The following is a 22,875-nucleotide window of genomic DNA, read 5'->3' as shown; positions in this document are numbered from 1 at the left end:
CATAAAAAAATTAACTAAATGTAGGAAGCCAATGTGAAATGACGACAAGGCAGATGCACTTCCGAAATTAGTTTGGACTTTGTTTGGGCAATGTGTCACCTCGACATTTCAGATTCTTCTTGCACCTCTGGTAATATTAGATTAAACGGTTAATGATTGATTGAAGTAAAAAACAATAGTGAAGGATCTGAGAGATTAGTGCTTTAGGATCAAATCAGTATAGGTATGATTCAGGAACTGGACTATTAGCACAATTACAACTCTATCACATCTACATCCTGAAGTTATGCAGTTAACAACAGTTTGTCTGATGGGGACTGTCATGTAATTACATGTCGCTTTCAGTACAATGCTTTGGATTAATAGTGTTTGCTACAGGGTAAGAATGTGAAAGGCTTTCTCTCGGTTTTAAAATCAACCTGACACAGCATTTGCATCGCAGTCTTCTTGTGCAACAGTATTCACAGATGACTTAAATCCGGATTACATAAGTGAAAACTTTCACAAAATTAAAACAATTACATATACACACACACACACACACACACACACACACACACGTATATATATATATATATATATATATATATATATATATATAGAGTGAATGAACTGTGAAGGACAAGACCAGGAACTTATTAAAAAGCAAGTTTAAATTAATGTAGATAAAAAAGTGGTGTATACTGCCACCTACAGGAATAAACAAAGCATTGCAAGCACATGAATGCTTACATTAAGCATTACTTTATAATGGGAAATGCATATAGCAGGAAAGAAACGGTCGCTTTTAAGAAAAATAATAACAGATAAAATAAAATACTATGAAACAAGCATGTAACTGTATGTTAATAGCTACTTAAACATTAGAATGGATCTAAAAAATTACAATTTCTTCTGTAAAGCATTCTAAATAATTCAGCAGCATACAGGGCTGACGTGGGTATGATCACACAACCTGAGGTGCAAGACTGTGGGAAGAACAATCACCAAATGCAGCCAGAATACTGATCGAGTTCCTGCCAAGTGTTCCTCTTGCGATGTGATTGGCAGCTCTCAGCTCAGCTATCAGTGTGAATGAGCACAGAGCTACCAATACCACAATGTTAACACAATACATATTACACAGTATATGATACGGTTTCATTCATCAGTTTGCAAATAATCCATAGCAGCTTGCTAAATATCTACAGTTTATCTTATCACACATTTGGAAAAGACTGCATTTTAAGAAACATGTCAATGTATGAACACACTCAAGTTTACCTTGACCTACACTCATCCTAAAGTCTGCCAATCAACTGAACCTAAACTTTTAGCCTTGACTTTTTACCTGAAAATGACTTTTGTTTTATAAAGGGATTCCTTATCTGGGGCTTGCTGCATAAACACAGCCACAATGTCTTAAGAACAAGTCTGGCCAACTTGTAGTTAGTCAAGGGGTAATCAGTCTTACTTTTTGAATTAGACTAATCAATCAATCAATCACATTTACAAGTTATTATTAGCCCTAAAGAAAAAATTAGATGACCACAGACCAGTGGCTCTCGAACAGTTTGCTTCGAGACTCCCATTTGATACTTAGCATCACAGAAACATTATTTATTGTACAAAAGTTACCAAATATGTCCTTAAATCAAACATGAAATCTAATAAAATTCATAAGTAAATATAAAAAAAATACACTGTATGATTTTTACATTTTATATAACTTATTTTTTCTATTTGTATTTGTAGTGTATGCAATGTGAAATCTGAAATCACTTGGGTGATACAAGTAACAACCAGGGGTGTTTAAAGTGCATAGTCTATGATAAGTCAATGATAATATTGCATAGTCTATGATAATTGTGACGAGTGGGGCGGGGCCGAGAGCTGTGGGAACAAGGCGAGGCCGGTGGAGTGATTGATGATGAGCGACACCTGCTTTGTATTTTATTATCTTTATTTGTCCGCGTCAGTCGTCCGTGAGGGGCTGACGCGTTGTTTTGTCTTTATTTTGTAATTAAAGTCTTTATTTGATTGTCCGCCAGTTCCCGCCTCCTTCTTCCCGATGATTATGAAGGTTTTATTGTTACAATAATATCACAATTATTGTTGTAATGATGTGTATAAATGAGTTGAGTTACCTTTCAATATTTCACTCGTACTGCGTCGAAGACGCTTATGGGAAAAACTCCTTTTTTCTCTCTTATGTCCCATAGGGGATGAAGAGAAATGATGATGATGAATGGCTCGGCAGCGGTGCTGCATGAACCTATGGCAGTGAAGCCCGCCAAAGCCTGCCAAAATGGGTGGGGAATCTGGCTATATATTGGCCGCTTCGCCACAGGAAATCAGATTTCTTCTCCTTCAGCGACGATGCCGCATCGCTTCGCTGATCTCCGCCGAACTGCTCGCCGTTCACACACCTCGCACTGGAACGCGACTGCCGGTCCCCTGATGACGGGCACAGCTGCTGATGCAGCACTCGCGGGGAATTCCTGTTCTCATTGCGAGAACATGAATATCGCCTCTCTGCGCTCGCAAATCACTTTCTTTTCAGAGAGCGATCTCGCTCCTTGCGCCATCCCGTTTTCTTCCTCTCGCGAGCCGGCAAGGAAGAAAAGGCGGAGCAGAGGATTAAAGCAACAGGATGAAAGCAAGCTCACGCCGGCTCAGCCCCCGCGTGCCTCGTTTTCTCCGCCCAGTGGGGATTCCCTAATCCTCTTTATTCAGCCAGACCAATGTCCCTCTGCTGCCGTGAGTGATCTGGTCTTGTTTGGAGAGACTGAGGAAGAACTGCTAGAGGACAGCATGTCTCTAGCTGCTTCAGATGCTGAGGAGCTGTCGGGCTCGCCGGACCCCGCCCCCTCGATGTTATCTGAACCCAGCCGCACGAAACTCTGGATGGACGCTGAACTTAACGGCGTTCTCTCCAAGGCAGTGGATGAGCTGGGTCTGGAATGGTCTCCTCCAGAGGAACCATCCCGTAGCCATCTGAATTAATGGTTTCTGCCGGGGCGCCAGCAAGCCCCTCGTCAGCGAACTGCCCCGTTCTTCCCGGAGGTCCACAACGAGCTGGAGCTTGAGTACTTCATCTTCATCTGCCATCACCTCGATAGAAGGCGCTGAAGAGAGAGGATACGAGTGACTGCCGCCGCTGGACGAGTCTGTGGCCGCGTATCTCTGCCCGCCCATGGCTACTGGATGGAATGCCAAGGCCAACCATCAGTCCAAACCCTGCTGTACGACGTCGGTGCTCGCCGGGCGTGCTTACTCATCGGCAGGGCAAGCAGCCGCGGCGCTCCACTCCATGGCAGTGCTACAAGTCTTCCAGGCCAACATTCTCGCCACCACTGATGAGTCTGGCCCGAATGTCACCACGCTCAGGGAGCTGAGAAGTGCAACGGACTTGGCACTGCGTGCTACCAAGAGCACTGCCCAGGCCATAGGGCGCTCGATGGTCATCCTGGAGATGCGACACTTCCTGCCAAAACGCGCTTAATTTGCCGCTGCCAGTCGCCCCAGACAGGTGCCGATGGATGCGGCTCTCTCCCGTCTCAGGCAGAAGGCAATCCGCATTCTCAATTGCCTCGACGACTGGCTAGTTCTAGCTCAGTCAGAGGGGGAGGCATTGGGTACAGAACTTTGCTCCTCAGCCATCTGGAATGCCTGGGGCTCAGGGTGAATTTTGCCAAGAGTTCGCTGTCCCCCAGCCAACGGATATCATTTCTGGGAACAGTGTTAGACTCAGTTACGATGAGGGCAACAATGGTGAAGGAGAGCGCCGCGGCTCTACAGCGACTCGCGGCCTCTTTCAAAATAGGTGCTTCTCGCCCCCTAAAAACATTCCAGAAGTTGCTGGGCCTTATGGCAGCAGCATCGCCGGTGCTGGAGCTCAGGCTGCTACGTATGCGCCCCCTCCAATGTTAGCTGAAACCACGTGTTCCACCTCATGGGTGGTGTCACGGACCTGAATATCAAGGTGAGTCAGGACTGCATTTCGGCCCTGACCCCTTGTGGAACATGCAATGGATGGAACGGGGTGCCCCACTTGGTATGGTTTGCAGAAGGAAAGTGATCTCCACAGATGCGTCCAACAAAGGTTGGGGCACGCTGTGCGAAGGGAAACCCACTTTCGGCCGATGGTCGAAAGAGGAGAGCAGGCTTCACATCAACTGCCTCGAGATGATTGCAGTTCAACGAGCCTGCCAGAGCTTCCTGGCAGACCTAAAGAGCCACCACGTGCTGGTCAGATCAGACAGCATGACAGTGGTCTCTTACATAAATCACATAAAAAAATAAATAAATAAATAAACATAAAAAAATTACATAAAAAAAGGTTGGCTGTCATCGACGCGTCTCTTCAGACTAACGTCGCGACTGCTGGAATGGACCCAGAAGATATGGGACGTCTTTGGCAAAACGGAAATAGACCTCTTCGCCTCAAAAGACAACTCTCATTGCCCAACATATTTTTCCAAGATCGAGGACGCGTTGTCCCAGGACTGGCCCAACCGTCTTCTTTACGCTTTTCCTCCGGTTCCTCTGATTCCCCAAGTAATCAGGCGGGTCAGGGACCAGAGATGCAGGGTTCTTCTTGTAGCCCCACTCTGGGAAAATCAGCACTGGATAGCCGACCGGTCACAGATGCTGACTGCTGCCCCATGGCCCGTTCCTCTGAGACGGGACCTCCTTTCTCAGGCGGACGGAACGATTTGGCATCAGCACCCAGAGATGTGGTCTCTGCACCTTTGGTCACTCGACGGGAACCCACGGGACTCCCTGAGCATGTGCTAAACACAATTTCACAGGCTAGAGCTCCACCTACACGACGCCTCTATGCTTCCAAGTAGTCCGTGTTCTCCACATGGTGCTCAGACCATGGCGAAAACTCGACCTCCTGTGACGTATCAGTGATAGTGTAATTTTTACAAGAGCTCTTGGAGAAGGGCCGATCCCCCTCCACGCTCAAGGTCTACGCAGCGACTATAGCGGCAATACACGCCCTTATAGCAGGCCAGTCGGTGGGCAGAAACGACTTATTCATCCGATTTATGAGAGGTGCCAGAAGGCTTCATCCGCCTTGCCCTCCCACTGTTCCTTCACGGGACCTGCCCACGGTACTGAGAGCCCTAAAGAGGGCCCCCTTTGAACCGCTACAGTCCATAGGCCTTAAGGCCCTGTTGCTAAAGACCGCTCTGCTGTTGGCACTAGTATCTGTTAAGCATGTGGGCGATTTGCAAGCACTCTCGATAAGCCCTAATTGTCTAGAATTCGGGCCTAACGACTCGAAGGTCGTCCTGAAACCAAGGCATGACTATATACCAAAGGTGCTCTCCACACTCTCTCAAGTGGTCACTCTCTCTGCATTACAAAACACAGAGGATGATCGAGAGCTGAATCTGCTTTGCCTAGTGAGGGCTCTAAAAGTCTACATAGAGCATTCTGCGCCGATAAGGCGATCAGAGCAGCTCTTCATATGCTTTGGAAACTGCGCCAGATGGTTACCGGTCTCAAAGCAAAGGCTTTCGAAGTGGATTGTGGATGCAATCCAGCTAGCCTACTCTTCTTTGGGCCTGCAAAGCCCAATTGGAGTAAGAGCCCATTCGAAGAGAGCAGTGTCTTCGTCCTGGCCATGGTCTAGTAGTGTGATTATCGCAGAAATTTGTGGGAAATTATTGCATAACTCTTCTACGGGAACGAGTACTGCGTTCCTTGCCATGCTAAGAGGCTGAATGACTCAGTTGTCGCTTCAGTCTAAGTAACCTCAATTCCTGTGGCGAAGCGGCCAATATATAGCCAGATTCCCCGCCCATTTTGGTGAGCTTTGGCAGGCTTCGCTGCCATAGGTTCGTGCAGCACTGCTGCCGAGCCATTGGTTTGTTTTAATAACACTGCACGAACCAATGGCCGTGCAGTTTCACTGCATGATTGAATAAGGCTTCAGTTCAGGAGAAAAAAGGAGTTTTTCCCATAAGCGTCTTCGACACAGTACTCGTTCTCGTATTTCAGGGAACCGAGGTTACCTTAGTAACCGAGTACGTTTTGATGCATTAAAGTATCGATATTAATGAGTCGAGTTATTGAGTCATTTATTCAAACTGTCAATATAGTACATTTAAAAAGTGACTTTGTACCTGGTGACTTGTTGGACCGGACTGGCGAAACATATGGTTGGCGGGGAGGGAGCAGGGGGGAGGAAGGGAGGGAGATGGACACTCCTCTGGTTAAACTCGGCCTCAGCATCTCCTCTGCAGGGTACGGCTGTACTGGCAGCGGCCCACCGCCGTGATTCTGAATAACTGTAATCCCCTCTTCCTGAACTCTGTGATGGAAACTGGAACTGAAGGATTGACTTCCTAAACAAAAAATGAGAAAGACAAAAGATATATTTATTTTCCTCTCTTTTGAATACTTGATTAGAGTTTTATCTGCATGCAGATAGTTTTGCACTTTTTAAACAAAGCCGAACATGAACATTCTCAAATGCACAGAATCATGTATGAGTGATCCATTCAACATCTTCACTTATTCAACCACAATTACAAACACTGAACATTTAGAACTCTTAGGGTCTTGTAAAATCTCTCACACTCTTACATTAGAATCATTTACTCTATGAGAAGAGGAAAAAAAAAATATCTGTATACTTTCCAGTTGGACGTCAGAAATCCAATTAGCTAGGTATCATTACCAGTGGCTTTTTGTATCCAAGCCTTCTCAAGACCAACAGTAATATTATACATATTTATCCTCCTATAATAAGCCCTTTTGAAGAAAGCTGAGAATAATTTAAGCTCTTTTAACATTCCAAAGCAAACGTACAAGGCCTAAAGTTCCTCTCACCGCAACAGGATTTACTGGTAATCTTTACTGCCAAAACAAACAAACTGGTTTTAAACAAAAAGCCAACAAAAATGCAGATTTTCACAGGTCAACCTGCCATATTAGGAGGAGAACATCCCTGCGGTCATTTTTTGGAGAACGACTGATGAAAGAAACAAAAGTGTAAAACTACTGTGTGTAATTGAAAGGAAAATAAGATTGATTAAATAAACAGACTCTACATTGATTTACAGCTTTACTGAAAACTTGTACAGTTTCTGAAATTAATGAACTGAATATACATAAAATTAAATTGCTACTCCTGTTCAACTAGTCAGTTTCCACAGTATTCTTATTGCTACGTGACTGCACCATTCTCTGACCCAGACTCTGGTGTGGCTTGGTTGTATAAGGCTGTCTAAAACATTTATTTTTCATGCTGCACTTTTATTTTTTAGAATTTAAAATTCTAGCCAATTTTGATAACTATTAGAGCTGTGCATATTGAAAAAAGGAAATATGCGATACCTTGTTTAAAAAAAAAGTGATATTCTATATGTGATACGAGATTGCTTATAGTGTGTAAAATCGATTTAAATTATAGTTTAAAATATAAATAAATGGAAATTATATAGCCAATTTGTTTCACATTCTTTCTTGAAAAAGAATCACTACAACTTCTGAAAGTGACCAGCAGTGCATAAAAAGTAATGTCACAAATAAGAAAATTAATTAATTAATTTAATGTTAGATTGTGTGCATTAGATTTTTTTCTCAGCTGTTTACATTAATTTAAATCATAACTGACTGTATTTACGAGAATGATCGTCAAGACGGGTACTATTGACATAAACATGTGTGCATGTGTCTGTTCAAACTTAAGGAGACAAAATTAAAGAGACGAATTAACTTGGTGTTCATGTGCTGTCTGAAACGCATCTCTGTATGTGCGCACACGCTTTGCACATGTGTAGCAGAAGAATGGAAGAGAAGCTGTGTGAGATGCGGCTTGTGCATGCACTCCAGGTGTGCTTCATGGAGCAAGATGAGATGGCAAAGAATTGTTTTCTGTATTGCACTAAATAATTATTTTTAACATTAAGCAATTCCCTGCTATATGCGTTGAAATGAAACTTTTACCTTCTGCAACGTTTTGATTTAAGTAGACTATTATTAAAATGATTCAGATATCACACGCCGTTGCGATATGCATATCGCGATATTCACATTTGCGATATTTCGATAGTTTCGATATAGTGTGCAGCCCTAATAACTATTTTCATGTTGTGGCTGAAAACAAACAAACAGCAAAAGTAAATTTAGGTTTATGATGTACCGTACAAAAGATGGATATTCTAAGATTTTAAGATTACATTTGACGGTAACCTAAAGTAAGTAAAAAGTAACAAATTGAATTAAACTTGAAATTTTGAACCAGAAAAACAGAAAATACTATTTTGTAAAGCATACTTTTACTATCTTTGTTTTATTTATTTCTCAGAATTTTTTTTTACAGTGTATTTCAAGCATAGCTTTTTTAATAAATTCTACTGTAGAAAAAGTTTATTCAATTGTACCAATTTTGTTTGCATTTTTGTTTTAAAAGGAAGTGATTTTCAGAATTCAAATGATACTTGAACTGATAGAAAGGTTTCACTCCAGTATGGAGGCTATATGTAACAGTGGCCATAGGAAAATGTGCCGGCATGGCTTTCTTCTTCCCTTTTATTGCAGATTTGTGGTCAGTCGCCTCTTAACGCAGCCCAGAAAATCAAGTCTGACTAATGACAGTCTACTGCAGAGAGCTCTGATATAATTACAGCCCTACATTCATAACACTGAGGCCTGACCAAAATACCAACCAGAGACTCCATTCATCAGACATCAAATATTTATCAGAATATAAATTCAGTCGAAATGAGGGTTTGGAGCTGGACGGAAGCCTTGCTGAATCCTATATTTAGTCAAATGTGGACAGACCAAACCAGAGGGGAAAAAACATTCATGCTGCTGTAAATGGACTCTTAATGTGCATGTGGCATAAATCAGGTATGCTGGCATTTTGGCATCATCATAAGAATGTGGCAAAAATAAGGTACGCTGAAGTTCAGCAAGACCAAAAGAAACAGCGAATGACTGATAGAAATGTACAGTCGAGGAAAACAAAGACAATAAACCTTAACCCCAGATGGTACCAACATTTCTTCATACAAACAGGAAGTTAAAATAAAAACACCGGCAAGGACAGATATAGGATGACAACAATGAGGAAGGAAGGGGAACAAATTCCATTTCAAATAAATGTCGTTCTTTGAACTTTTCATTCATTCATTATAGTTTCCACAAACATATTATGCTGCTGTTTTCAAAATTGACAATAATAAGAAATGTTTCTTGAGCACCAAATCTGCATATTAGGATTTATTCTCTGATGTGACGCTGACAACTGGAGTAATGGCTGTTGAAAATTCAGCTTTGCTATCACAGCAATAAATAATATTTTAAAATATATTTAAATAAAAAGTCATTTTAAACTGTAATTGTTTTTACTCTGTTTTTCCTGTGTTTTTGATCAGATAAATGCGTTGGTGTGCATATAAAACGCTTTTTAAAAACAAAAATCTTACCAACCCAAAATTTGAACAACACTGTGCAATGGTGTTTATAAGTCTTCAGTTTCCACATCGAAAAATAAGGATTAAACCTGAAGATAAACAAAATGAGTTGGTTTTCTTTTTTTCTTTTTTTTTTTGAGTTGTTGTAGTGGCAGCTAATTAAACAAAAAAATTACAAAAAGTAAGATTTTTTTCTGTTGTACAATTTTGGATCATCTCCAAGAAAACACTTAAGCATTTAACTTAAATTGTTACATAATTTACAAGAGTAAAAATTTTAAAAATAAAAATTATATTTAACGAGCACAACTTTTAAACAGTAATGTATACAGTATACAAAGCAAGAACAGATTGGGTGATGACCAATATGATGCAGACTCTTAAGCCCCGTTCACACCAAGAACGATAACTATAAAGATAACTATAAAGATAACGATATTAGCGTCCACACCAGCGAACGATATCGTCTGTTTATTCTGAGCGCACGTGAGTCTGCCGCTTTAAATCCTTGAGCTCGTTGTAGCAGGATGGATTTTGATTGGATGTCAATGTTTGTATCGTTCATCAGCTGGAAAAAAATCGTTCTGAAAATGATTCCAACGATACCGTTTCTCTGTGCCTTTATCGTTATAGTTGTAGTGTGGACTCTGCTATTCTTTAATATTGAGAACAATTTTTAGAACTATATCTTTATCGTTATCTTTATAGTTATCGTGCTTGGTGTGAACGGGCCTTTAAAGAGAAGGAAATGGTTGACGAGTGTATTTGTCTCTAAATCAAAACATGCAAAAACACAGATGGGCGACAACATCTTGGAGTTATTAGCCAGATAAAATCAATCATCTCTAAACTACAGCAACTTTAACTGTTACATGACTCAGCAAGAGCATCCTTTTGTAATTTGTGTCACCTGACATCCAGGCCATGGTATATCTGTCAGATAAGCCTGAAATGCAGATGGTGACTAGTCACCGCTGGAACTTTGTACACATTTCAAAGAATGTTATCCATGATTAGCCTACTCATCTGAAAGTGTGGCCAGCTGTGTTTCTGGTAATGAGATTAGACCTTGTGTTACTGGAATTCAATCCTACAACCTCAGAAAATATCACTATCAAGTAATACACTTAATTGTCGACCAATATGTCACCAAGGTCGATATATCATCCGATATTTGGCATTTTTCAAATGTCGGCATTTGCCCATACGTTTTTCAGCTTGGCCGATGTGTTCGAGGTAGGACTTTTATTTTGACGGTGCTAAGAGCAGCAGCGTCTGATTATAAGTGCTCACATTCTCCCTCTTGTTTGCTGTCGTTGTTCACAGTTCTGTCTATTATGGATAGAAGTCTGTGTAATAATCAGACAGAACTGTTAAACAAAGGAATTTATGTATAAAAAAAAGTATTATAACGATTGCTTTTATATTATTAGTAATAGAAAGGCAAACATTATAATACTTTCTCATTTGCCGTCAGCATTAAGCAAATACGCATTTATATAATTTAAACAAATCTTCGAATGACTAATGAATGAACATTTAATTTCACAAACCTTGCAAACCTAGTCGAATCCAGATCTTGTGATCTTGTGAAGTGTGCATTTTTATCCAGCATGGTCACGTGATCTCTGAGTGACGATCAGTCCATGTGAATTGAATGCTTTAAACTTTAAATTAATTATGCTGTGCTTTATGCATTTGCCCACTATAAATATATATATCTGCTTTATATTGGGTCCCCTGCTTTCCAAGATATCGGCATCGGTCAAAAATAAATAAATAAATAAAATAAAAAACCATATCGGTCGACCACTAAATACATTCAATCTTTGTTAGCTAATCATATAGTTTAGAAGACAGAAGTTTTTAAATAGCTTAATTTTCTCAAAATTCAACTTGAAAAAAAAATTATGGTTAAAGATTTGGGAAAATGATCAAAAGTTTTCAAGTTTGCTATAAATTAATCCCCCCCACCACCCCTATTTTTAATAGATGGGTAGACAATAACCTTGTGTCTGAATAAACAATCGGACACCACTAAACCATATGAGGAGCCCCTGCTGAGTAAGGAGAAACTGTACACCAGAGCAGCTGAAATAACACAGAGAACCATTCTGAAAAATGTGCACACACAACTGGCCTCAAAACGTAAACCTTACTCTGACACATAATGCAGATGGATCAACTTTCTGAATGTCACTCTACTCCTATATACGATGACAGTAAAATCTCACACACACATTATAAGCTCAACCTCTCAGTTGAGGTCATGTATCACTCTGCACTGTAACCCAGCATCAAACAGGCCCATGTTTTAATGCTAAATCCTTTGTGATCCGACCTTTACAAGGCACCAGTTCAAAGGCAGGAGAATACTACAATCTGACATTCCAAATGAAAACGGGTCAATCCATGAGAGCAGAAATCCCCAGCAAAGTACTGTATGTTTCTTAGGGGTTAAAGAGCTCAAACCCACACACACACAAAAGGAGCAAGAGAGAGAAAAATTTGACAGAAAAGGCTGAAATGGACCATAACAGAAATGGACCAAAAAAAAAAACAGTAGAATGTGGTTATTGATGAACTGATTTTAGAATGTTTTGGCCCGTCATTGGCATCAGTTCTACTGTTTGAAAAAACAGTGCATGTGATATAAGTTGTGATGCTGGAACTGTAGTACAGAAACATCCTACCTTAGAGTCTTATTCTTTCTGCTTAAGGCTGGAATGTAGCCTATTACACGATTTTAAAACACTAGGCATCATACACTTGTGGACTTTGTAACAGTTACATAAAAAAATCTGGGAATTACACACTAAATAACTGACACACTACCAGACTTTCAAGATCTTCTGAACACAACAAAATCACACAAAAACAAGTGTCTTGTTGCTAGAAGACATGATAACTGAAACAATGTGTTCTAAAATCACCTTAACATATCAGATATATTTGATATCCTCCAACTGGATGGCATCAAAGTCTGAAGCTCTAAAAAAAAAACTCCATCATAAACTATGTGATTTTATATTAAATCTGTCACTCTGGCTCTGACTTTTGGTAAAAAGACTTCACGGCAAACATCTGGCCAAAAGCTTTTATTAACTATCCATGGTAATTTCACTTAAGGAACAGATATTTTTTCTAATCTTAAGTCAAGAATTAAGAGAAGAAGTTTCAGTAAAAAAGCCTGAGGTTCTATTCAGTAGAGGTTAAACATTTGGGCTGGTTATAGGTTTCAATCACACAAAGGGTGACCCATTAGCCAACTCCACTGTGCCAATGAGCAACACAAGTTTACTCAGGGGTTCGTCCATGTAATGCATTTGAAAAACATGTTTGTTAAATGACTCAATTTCTGTACTTCTTAGCATTTTTAAGTGATCATTTTAAGGTTCTGTGATATCTTATAGAATTAATCAAATTATAATGCACTGCAGGTGCTGTAAATGTACTTATTGAAAAGGCAAATGCACTGCAAAACGTAATGTAAATTTTCAGTCAAAATTATGATTCCATATGGAAATATCAATTCTAAATGTCATTCAATAGTACAGAGTTTCAAAAAAGATGTCAATCTAATTAAAGATTGAGTCTTTTATTCAATATTGATGCGTGCTACATATTTTTATGCTTTGTGTCAATTGCTTAGCAACATGCAAATGTCCAACTCTATTGTAATCAATTGAGACTCGAGCCTTCTGTGTGCCATTTCTGTTGCTGCACATGCACAGCATTCCATTCAGTCATTTATGAGGTTCCAAATCATTTAAATATCAGCAGTTATTTTTATCATTAAAATTTCAGCAGTTTGCTAGTCACTTGAGTTTCTTATGTCTCACTATTTTACAGTTCTTCTTTGCTCTATAAATTAAATATCCTAAACTATAACAGCATTAAAATAAACATTCCTGTGATTCACACAAGCTGCTGCAAATCCATTAAACTTTTTTTCTCCTTTATTTCCTCAAAACTCTACATCTCTAAATGTTCTTACACCAGTCAGAATCTTGAAACAAATTTATTGTCTTGCGATCCAAACAATGCAAAAAAGACTGAAAGGTATATGATAGAAATCAATAGGAGCAGAAAAATGTTCTTTGCCATGGTAGGATGTTTTTTGAAAACATTAGGCACATGGTGGCTTTTTAATATTTCATAAGCACTAAATAAGCATATTAGAATGACTTCTAATGGCTGCTGAAAATTCAACTGATTGATCAAATAAATGTGTATTTTTGATCAAGCAAGCATAAGAGACTTCTTTCAAAAGCATTTAAAAAAAGAATCTTACATCCCCAAACGTTGAAATGGTAGTATTGATCATAGTAGTATGTTAGACAGTTCAAAAAGTATACCAGTTGCTCTAAAACCTCATTCAGTGCTGGAAGAAGGCATGGTCATAATGTTTTTAATACTGTACATATGACAATATGCAATAAATCATTTGAAGGTTAAAGTTTTGATTTTGTTTTAAAGTTTATAAAATTGAGTTTTCTATTTATTTAGTTTTGAAAAATATGTTAAACAGAAATGTGTCTTTTGAGACCTTATCACATGCATGTGACTTTCTGAAATCCAGATTCCGCAAAAACAAATGACACCAGATTTGACGGAATAAAAATGGTCATATTTGGTACCAGAAAGGATCTCACTTCTTGTGTATCTGCTGCCCTTTTTACTTTGGCAACTAAGAACAGGGCTTCCAAGCAGATGATCTGCCACAAAAAAAGTGGCACTGTAAGAGTGGCATCTGATCTGTCATGTGTGCTGGATAACTCTCTCCATCCCCCTGCAGCTAACATAAGGTGTCATAAATACTTCATGAGCAATATGTCTTTTTAGAGGACACACAAGTGTTGTCTCTAACCGACAGAGACTTCATCGGCTGTCATGAAAACCAGAGGGAGTTCACTGATGTTAGTAGAGCAGATTTGCACATCAGAGAACGAACAAAGTGACAATCAACTACATTTAAGAGAGGAGGATATACAAGTTTAATTATTTATTTGCAGTCTCCTGACTTTAAAAAAGACACTGAGTTAGATTAGCAGACAAGAAATTGTATTGTATGTGGGTCAGGTAGTGTTTGTTTGGCTGCTCTCAAACTTGTCTTGACATACTTAAGTGAGTGAGTGGAGCAGAGATGAATGAGGTTAATTGGAACATGGCTCCATTGAGAGGCTCCACTGGGAGAGAGTTATCGGGCCAGCAATGGTGCTGAATTCAGCAAGGAGCCCGAGCGGATACAAGGGGCGATCTTGTGGAACTTGGGTGTCATGGTAATGTGACATCATTAATGAAGTAATGACTCTTATTTGTCACAGTGGTTGACGTTTCAAGAGAGTGACAAAAGTGTGAAAGGGAAGAGGAATATTCACACAAAATTGAAAATTCAGTTATTTACTCACCCTCATGTCATTCCATAACTAATATGACTTTAGGGGAATACAAAAAAAAATATTTTTGAAGAACATCCTGACCGCTTGTTTAAATATAATGAAAGTGAATAGGGGACTGGCTCGATCAAGCTACAAAATAACAAAAATAAGTAAAAGTAGTCCACATGAGTTATATTTTGAATCTTCTGAAGTTATGTGATGACCCCTCCAAAATGTATGTCATTATAAAAAATAAAAAAAGGTTCTTTGAGTTCTTTCCTGGACATATTAATAAGTTAAGTAAAATTGATGATTCCTGATGTCAAAGTCAGTAAAAAATAACTTTTTAGAGTTAGTTCTATTCAGTTAATCAGTTGCTCCAGTTCACATAAGCAATCTGACTCTTCCTCAGAACAGGCCACTGGAAAACAAGATTTTCAGTGAAAAAATCCTGTTAGTCACACAGGTATCATATGTACCCCCCAACCACTCCCCCGCACAAAGGACGAGATGGGGCCCCTCCCACCAGCAGTGATGTCATGTATGAAAATGTATTTAGCACCTGCTGCAACACACTACTGAGTCAGTCTCCCCATTTACATAACTGATTTAACAGTAATGAATGTGGTGAATTATCATTGCACTGATGAATTTGAAGTTATATTGAATAACATTATATAATTTTTTTTAACAGTAAGCTCAATTGTAGAAATTAAATTATACAAGCAAAATTCATGTCTTGCAGTAAGAAAATGAACAGTAAAAAACTAGGAGAAAAACATACATTAAATGAATGATTCTATACTTTATGATATAGCCAATGCTATTTTTTTTTTTTTTTTTAGAAAAAATGAACTTTCTATACATCTTAACATACCAGCTTTTGGCGATTAACTTATTATTTCTATCCACTGTATATCACAAACAAACAAGCAAAAACTCTACCCAATCCTTTGCACTCTCTGGGTGTTTTGGTGCACATTCTTTCACTGCAGCTTTAATGTCGATGTTGCAAGCATGAGCATTCTCAAAACTCAGAAGATCTAAACTGGACAGTCTTTCTTGTCACATTATGCTCCGGGGAAATTTCTTGATCTCTTTCAATTTCGAGAACAAACAATAGAAATTACATGGCAAAGTCTGGTGACAAGTCGTAAGTGTACTGAACCACTAAAGCATTTGCAATTCGAAATAGGTGGCTGTGTGGCTGTCACAGAAGCACACTAGTGGACCAGGGCATAAAAACATATTTGCATCATCAAGGTTAATTTGGTCTTTTAATGTGTTAATGCATTAAGCCACATTAAGTGTAAATGGAAACATCTAAATTAATTTATTTTATTTAAAAATATTATTTAACATTACAAATATATTGGGTTACACCGACCAAACTGAATAAGAACAGGTAGAGCATAACAATTACATGTTACCACTTTTTACAGTAGGAGGTAAACGCTTAACGTAAAACTTTGTGCACTGCATTCATATTCTGGGCTCTTCTGCAAAGTTTGATCTTTTTTAATATCTCTGTCTTAAGCCACGTTTAGTGTAAAAATAATCACTTGGATTATGGTGCTGCTGTCTTAGAAGTATAGCATTTATGATAAGTGAAATGTGAGAGAAAATTGATTTTCCCTGGTTGTTGTTTTAGAATATTAAGTGACATTAAGAGTTTTTTTCCATGCGCTTTTCCGCTCCACTTTGCTGTTTTGTCTTCTGTAATGTCTTAAGCATGACACGACATTCTAAAAACACAGTGATCAAGTTCAAAAATGGTTTAAAAGTTTAAAAAAGGAACCTTGCTTTTTTTTCAAATTCCACTGCTGTGTCTAGGGTTTTTCAAAGGAAAAACACATTGTGTGATTTGTGAATGCCTTTTAGAATGTCCTGTGACAGGGCCCACTAAACGTGCATGGCCCCCACTAGGGCTCTCAAAAGAAAATCCAAATATTCGTCGAATTTAAAATAAAAATCCACATTTGAATGCAAAAATGTTGCATTCGAATTTTAGGTGTGCGTTAAGTAGGCTGCTTTAATGCCCGCCCCGGGTATACTTCACAATCCGTGCTCCGTTCTGTCTCACACACAGCCTCGTCCGCACAGCTTTCAAAAGGCCACTTCTGTCTCATCATTCATCATTCACTGTTGACAGCCACGCATCCCGTCTGCATGCAGGCAATTTTTGAGATAAGCCCTCTTGATGAGGAAAATTACATTATCCGGACGGTGTGTGGATGCTGACGGTCAAATTTAGAGCTGAAACAACTAATCGATTTAATCGATTAAAATCGATTATTAAAATAGTTGTCAAATAATTTAGTCATCGATTAGTTGCTAAACAACTTTAATTTGCCGTAAGCGGCTCATTTTGTGCATATGTTAAATTTGCGATGACCAAAGTGTGGCAGTAATGAGCCACCGCAGGTTTTATTCAGCCAGTACAGCAGGAGAAGTAGCGAATAGCCAATAGCTGGCCTCGTTTTATGTCACGTGCTTCCCGAACTGCGTCTGCAGCATTCAGCAAGATGCTGGAGACAGATGGCAGTGGAGTACTGTAAGCTTACGAAAGAAAAAGAAAAAAGTGGAAAATAAAACTAATCGAACGAAGTCATCCAAAGTGTGGGAGAACTTTACTTTGAGCCTTCAAAAAAGAAGAGTAACCTGTAAACTCTGCACTACTGAACTGTTTAACTGTTTAAGACTTTTATTTGTGCAGATTCTCCAGTACAATTTTGTTTGCAAATGTTTAGTTGTAAAAGCTAATAACATTGCTTTTTAACAGTTAACATTTAAAGATTTACAAACATGTTCTGTGATCAGTTTGTCGTTTACCAGTTCATAATTCAGTCTTGCAGCCTAATTATGACTGAATGAGAGAGAGGTAAATGTTTAAATGTATTTTAAATGCACTTTTTTTTCTAAGTATTCACTGCTCTTTTTCACACGGCAGGTTTTTTGTGTGTGTCAATTTTTTTTTTTTCTGGACAACCTTCTGATGGGTTTTACTTAAAAATGTGAGTTCCATTCAGGTTTCATGCCACTGACACTTTATTCGAAGGATTGTTTACAATTTCACAGCATAAGCTATAAAGCTGTTTCCCAGTTGTGTGTTTACAGGAAAAAAATAATAAGATGCAATGTACTGCAAATTTATTCTGTTTTATTCTTATTCTTCGTGAAAATACTTTCTGAAAGATTCCTTAATAAGCTTTGTTCGGGATGTTAAACTACTTTAGGAGCCCTAAGGACTGCCATGGTGAAAACATTATTTGAAATCTCCTTGTGAAATTTGCTAGAGTATGGGTCAGTTTTTTAATTGCAGAAGAGTTCGACAAAGGATTACTAACACATAATAAAACAAAACTCCAGGTATATTTTTGATGAGGATATGACAATACAAAATGGTTAAAATCTCTAAAAGTCTATGTTGAACGATAAAGACCCTTTGTTAATAATTGGAAAAAATGGGCAAAACTAAAATATAAGTACATAAAGATTAATCGATTAATCGTAAAAATGATCAACAGATTAATCGATTATCAAAATAATCGTAAGTTGCAGCCCTAGTCAAATTATACTTTGGCATTTATCAGTGGCGCACGAGATGCGATGAAAATAAGTGTCATTGTATTATAATTTTTTTGTTAGACTATCCAGTTGAAGCAACTAGATGTAGCGCTGCTGCGATGTTCATTCAAAATATTGTGGAAAAAGAGAACAAAAGAAACAATGCCGTTCACACAGAACACATATTCAACGCATTTTCTAGAGGAACACCTTCTATCACCATTGCACTCGCGTCTTGCACAACAAAGCCACATTTTTAGAAAGCCATGTAAAATGAACGTGACTTTTAAAAAATATATCTTGAGACTTTATGTTGGGTTTTCCCAATCCCACTGCCTCTCATGTTTAAATGAAAAATGTACTCTGTGATTGTCTTTCCGCCCTTTGCATTAAACTATGCATGCATACATGATGCTGTTTTGTTTATAGTTCTTTAGGCAACTTAATTATAATTGGTTCATAAAAATATTTTTAATCTTATGCACTTTTTTCTACGGAAGTTCTAAGCGGCCATGCATTATCATTTTTTTTCCTTTTTGTTTTCTCGTTATAACGACTTAATTTTCTCGTTATCTCGACATAACGAAAGTTTGTTTTCTCGTTATAATGACATGACAGTTTTACTGTTGCTATAGTAACGAACTCAACTTTGACAGGCATCTGATGGAGGCATTCTTACTGTAGCATACAATACTGTACATAAATAAAAGCTGATCAATCACTGTTGATTTTTCCAGAGACAGTACACCAAACATTTGTTTTTGTAATTAACATGTTTAAATGGCAACACCGCGAACACATACGGAGTGCCTTCAGAAGGATGCAGAACTATTCTAAGATCTTGAGCTGCTTGGATTAAACTCACTTTTAATTTTCCATTTATTTGAAATAAAATTATATATAATTTGTAATTTTTATTAGTCATTATATGCTGTGGCAGATATCATGTGCGTTACAAGCTTCTGTTTGAAAAGATCGTTCATGTGCAGTGTATGTGTGTGTGCAGAAAAAAAACGATTACAACATTATAGAACAAAACTGAATTAAATTAGCCTATGCATTTTACATATACATCACATTTCTCATCAATATGATTAACAATAAAGATTAATAATAAGGAAAAAAGCACATCACAAATAGCCTACATCGTTAAATCCTGTCCTACTGTAGATACACAGAACATTTCCGCTTATTAACTACCTATCCATGTGCCTAAAAGAAGCACAAATAAAGATGTAGGTGCAAACAGAATACAGTCACATCAACCTTGGTTTTGATAAGCAGTTATTTTATGACCCAGAACGCGTTGGTGAAACGCATGCATCTAGCAAGAACTTAATACACAAAATAATCAAGTTGATTAAAGCATTTAACATTTATGAATTAATTAAATGTCAGTAATGAACAAGACTGCACAAATTATAGCGATAACGAGGAAGGTCCGCGTACAGTAAAGTGGACAGTGTACAACACCCCATCAGTTATACTCAGGTCTATAGTGCCACCTACTGGCGCAGTTTTGTAACTTTTTAGAGAAAATTAAGTCGTTATAACGAGAAAACGACTTTCGTTATGTCGAGATAACGAGAAAATTAAGTCGTTATAACGAGAAAACAAAAAGGAAAAATATTATAAAGCATGGCCGCTTAGAACTTCCGTAATTTTCACAGTCATGTATTCCAATACTTTGGAGTAAACATGCATTAGTAACATTATGCTCGATGCGCCCTCTTGTGGCCTCAGAAGAGAAGCCAAAAGCTTTTCTTCACCCTAACTGAAGTTATGCATTATAAAATTTGAATATAATTTGAATTTTGATAATATTTAATTGAAAAATTCGAATTCAGTTTTTCAGGCATTTTGACAGCCCTAGCCCCCACACATCACGAGGGTGCAGGGTTTCCCATATGCCACTGTATGGCTTTTGAAGACACAGAAAATAGCATACTAGACATATGGACTACATGTATGATATTTTTATGATGATTTTGCATGCTTTTTAGAAGCTCCAATCTCCATTCATTCTTAAAATTCCTTCTTTTGTGTTTCATAGAGAAAAGAAATGTTCCACAGGATTGGAGCAACATGACTGAGTAAATGACTATTTTTATTTTGGAGTGACTATTATTCTACAAAAGCTGTGAGATCCTAAATTTCTTTATTACGTTGTAAAATTATCATTTCAGATCATTTTCAAATGACAAGCCACAGCTTGAGCTGGAATAATAATAATAATAATAATAATTTTAAAAAAAACTTCTCATTTTGCCAATACCAGCCACAGCTCTGTAAATCTAGGCCATAAACCATTTATGCAATTAAATTAAGCATACACACAACAGCAAAGTACAGTTCATTGGGTTTCAGCAACAGTTTATTAATATCGTTTTCCTTCCTTCTGGGCATAAAGAAACTTACCTGCATCTCTTTTGCCAGTTCTTCCTCCTCCCTCTCGCCCTTTCTTCAGCACTCCCTTAAACATGGTACAGTTCCCACGTTTACCACAGTGCTTTGTTCCTGCAGAGACACAAATTTATTGAAGTTGTACAGTATGATACAATGTATGACAACTAGCAACTGTTATAGAAAAAAGATCTGGTCAGTAATACTACAGTGCTTTGGACAAGTAATTAAAACAAGTCACCAACAAATAGACAACAAAATGGAAAACAAAACTCTCTATTCATTTTATGTATGTGTGTGTTGCCACCTCGTGACAGGAGGAATTGGTTGATGAAATTCCCACATTCCACATCTAATTAACGCTCTGCTGCCTGGTTTTAGGCATATAAACAAACAAAGAAAGAAACAGTGAGTGCCAGCAGTACCCACACACTGTAAACTGTTGCACGCCACTCACATAATCCATTAAATGTGAAATAAAAATACATTTAACAGCTCAAACTGAAGAAAAACTGAAATATCTTAGTCGGCAAGGAAAGGCCAGTTGCTATAAACCACTCAAAATAAGAGGAAACCTAGTGTGCCACTGTCCTTCATGAGTCCATTCCATGTGTCCACACAGCAGCTGTCCACACTGACACGTCTTTCAGACAATAGCAGGAAATACCAGCCTGTCTACCAAACCTCCACTTGATTCTAAAATAGCTAAATGGATCTGCTTAGTATCCAGGCATGCAGGCTGCTCTCACAGTGACAGAGGTCAGAGGTGGATATTTGCTAATTAGGAAACACAGCTGTAGATGTTTAACCGTCCCATTACAACCAAATGACTCCTCACTGGATCTCAAGGCATTTCATTCTACACCGACTGTCCAAAAGTAGCATAGGAATGGAAAGTAATGAAAGATCTTCTCCATATTGTGATGCATATCCAAGAAAAACAGATTATTGAAGAGAAAAAAGAAAAAAAAGGTAGTGCGAGGACTTGGTCTGTGCATTGGTAGTTCATTGAATTTTGAGATGTGGGCTTGCACTTAAAATTGGAGGCAGATGAATGCAAGCGGGCTGTGTGGACTAAATGACTGGAGGAGATCTGGAGACATTTCCATGAAGTCTATCATTTTCACCAGAATACCCAGTCAATACCAGGCATCTGGATAAAAATTATGAAGTCAAATTAAAAATAAAAAAAATGGATGAACTGTTCCTTGAACCGTTCCCAAATTGTAGCCGATCAAAACAGATGATTTTTCATTTCATGAAGATGTTAAACAATGTTTCACACTTGCAAATATGAAACAGCATCGATTTTATGGGCATTATAATCGATGTCAAGTCTGACAGCAAATTTTGATTTAGTTTTAGTCATAGTCTTTTGATTAAAATGCCATTTAGTTTTAGTCATATTTTAGTCATCTGAATCATACGATTTTAGTCGACTAAATCTACGTAAATTTAGTCTAATGGGTTTAGTTACAGTGGATTTATTACGCATTTCTCAAATTTTCAATATCATTATATAGGTTTGATATTAAGGTTTTATCATGATAGACACCGATTTAACTGCTGTGACACACTACATGCCTTAAATGTTAAAATTAAATAAAACCACTTCTCATAAAGAACAAGAACAAGGTCTTCTTTTTAATGAAATACCAATGGTTATATTGGCTAATTATACATTTTTGATAGTAATTTGCTTACCATGTTCTTTGTTCAAGCAGACATTTTTATTTATTTAAATAAATTTAGATTAATCTTTAGGGCTACTTAAGTTTTATTTAATTTTTTGTTGTCAAGAACAGTGCGTGATTTTCTGTCTTTCTTTTGTTGCTTGAGTAACATAAATAACATCGGCTGCTGACCCTTTAAAACCTATTGCACAGCTATAATGGATGCAATGTCCTGATACACATTCTACCTACTGCTTACATTCACTTAAGAAACAATCAAATGCGTTTACGTGAATACTCGTCAGAACGGACAATTCAACATCATTTTGTGTGTAATTCTCAGCTCATGCGACGTGAAAGAGTACTCGTGCTGTGAGACATGTTTCTGTGTGTGTGTATGCCTCAGTGTCTGCGCTCAGAAAAAAAAAC

At 38.0% G+C, this 22,875-nt stretch overlaps 1 protein-coding gene across 3 annotated transcripts in view; it reads right to left on the bottom strand.

Moving 5' to 3' along the window:
* The window catches only part of LOC132152061 (protein TANC1-like), a 97,974-nt gene that overhangs the window by 62,555 nt on the left and 12,544 nt on the right, over positions 1 to 22,875 (bottom strand). For all 3 annotated transcript variants that reach the window (XM_059560713.1, XM_059560715.1, XM_059560714.1), the window contains exons 2-3: positions 20,789 to 20,887; positions 6,120 to 6,341 (exon numbers count right to left, since the gene is read on the bottom strand). In XM_059560713.1, coding sequence (XP_059416696.1) covers positions 6,120 to 6,341; positions 20,789 to 20,852 — 286 coding nt within the window. In that variant the 5' untranslated portion in view covers positions 20,853 to 20,887. The remainder of the gene's footprint in view (positions 1 to 6,119; positions 6,342 to 20,788; positions 20,888 to 22,875) is intronic.

This window comes from Carassius carassius, chromosome 10 (assembly GCF_963082965.1).
Source record: "Carassius carassius chromosome 10, fCarCar2.1, whole genome shotgun sequence".
NCBI classification, from domain to species: Eukaryota; Metazoa; Chordata; class Actinopteri; order Cypriniformes; family Cyprinidae; genus Carassius; species Carassius carassius.
Note: the sequence above shows the minus strand (reverse complement) of the source record. Positions and strands in the feature narration are given on the sequence as shown.